Source organism: Penaeus monodon, chromosome 32 (assembly GCF_015228065.2).
Source record: "Penaeus monodon isolate SGIC_2016 chromosome 32, NSTDA_Pmon_1, whole genome shotgun sequence".
NCBI lineage: Eukaryota > Metazoa > Arthropoda > Malacostraca > Decapoda > Penaeidae > Penaeus > Penaeus monodon.
Window position 1 is genome coordinate 8,959,741 of NC_051417.1, and position 1,639 is coordinate 8,961,379.

General features: G+C 41.7%; 1 protein-coding gene across 1 annotated transcript in view; it reads left to right on the forward strand.

Annotated features, from left to right (window-relative positions):
- Positions 1 to 1,639, forward strand: part of LOC119593482 (splicing factor 3A subunit 1-like) — a gene marked incomplete at its 5' end in the record, with an annotated part of 2,422 nt that overhangs the window by 499 nt on the left and 284 nt on the right. The window contains 4 exon segments of the mRNA XM_037942420.1: positions 157 to 301; positions 412 to 602; positions 755 to 888; positions 1,019 to 1,639. Of these exon segments, the coding sequence (XP_037798348.1) occupies positions 157 to 301; positions 412 to 602; positions 755 to 888; positions 1,019 to 1,442 (894 nt within the window).

The window sequence follows — 1,639 nt, forward strand, 5'->3', positions numbered from 1 at the left end:
TTCTTTTCTCATATTCTTTTTTGTAAATAGGGAAGGTATGGTGGTGGTTCTTTCTGTTTAAATGGTTGTAAGAGTTAAATAATGAAAACAGTTATAAGTTTATATATATTTATAGTCTTCATACATCGGTTGCTTATGAATTAATCTGTTTTGTAGCTGAACCGCAGTGACAGTGACAGCTGTGTGCCATCATATAGACGGGCACCATTCCAGCGTGGCACAGCAGAGCGAAGATCATTGAGGTGGAAAGGGCGACTGAGTGGATCGTTGAGATTGTCATCAAGGTCCCCAGGATCATCAGGTAGGGATATTGTATCTCTTCGTATATATGGAATACTTGCACTGCGTTAGCAAGGACATAAGATTGTTAAAAGTTTCCTACTGAGCCTAATATTATGCCATGGATTCCAGGCATGAAGGGTGGCCGTACCTCGCTGGACTTGGAGTTAGATCTGGCGGCGCAGCAGCGGCGTTTACAACAACTGCATGAGGAACTCGAAGGATTGCGCAGCCTCAAGTCACAGTTAGAAGGAGTCAAGAGCTCTCCTGAACCTCCATCCTGGCTTGTGGATCAGAACAACATGACCAGTGTCCTCACACAGGTAAATGAATATGTATATATGATTGTGTAATATGGGACAACTAATACATTTCTTTAGCTAATCATTCTATAATTACTCTCTGTAATAGGGCATAACTAATGTGTGCCTTCCCATTAAAAGTGCATTTGTTTAGTTTGAAATTTAAACTTCAGGCAACAAAGGGTGGTGGCGTCAAGTCTCCTGAGGACAGAAGGATGGAAAAGATGCTAAGAAAAACATCAAGAGAGATTCACAAGCTACGTAATTCAAAAACACCAAGAGGGCAGCCTGATGTCGTTTCCTTTAAGTAGGTTCACTGAATTATATCTTTACTAATAGTTGTAAAAAAGTTTGATGGTCAGTTTATTGATGATGATTTTTTTTTTTTTCTGGACTAGTCTATTTCAGAATTTCATAAAGGTATTCTTATGTTTCAGGGAAAAGATGGCATTCTTCTTGAAGTCAAGTCCCACCATTCCTCCATTGACTGTTGATTCAGACAGTGAAGTTTCATCACCTACTGAACCTCTCAGTCCAGCACTTCCCACCGGAGGACCCACGTTACCACCTTACTCATCTGTAACATCAGAACACAAAAATTCATCACAAGTTTCAACACCTATCACACACTCACAGACTTTAAACTCAGACGAACAATCTCCTGACCATAGTTCCCAAAAATCACCCCGCACTTCATCACCCTCATCCCCAGTCCCAACGCCCACCAACACACCTCTAACTGGCCCAGCCTCTCCATTGGTCAGGCAACTGACTGCCAGGCATTCTAGTACTGGAGCCATTCCCAAGGTGTTCCGTCCTGATGTACTCTTCAGCTCAGAAGACCAAGGAGTGGAGGTCTGATCTGCTATTAGGAAGTTAGATAACATTCTCATGTTTTAATATATTCATTTTCACAACTGTATTCGTCCAGTGCCTACAGGCTCGTTTTTATTTATTAAGGAGACCCTGAAGGACAGTATTACGAGGAAATACTAAAGACTGGTGTTCGAGTTGGTGATTTTTTATTCCATGGCTCGAGTAGTTTGACGCAGGACTGC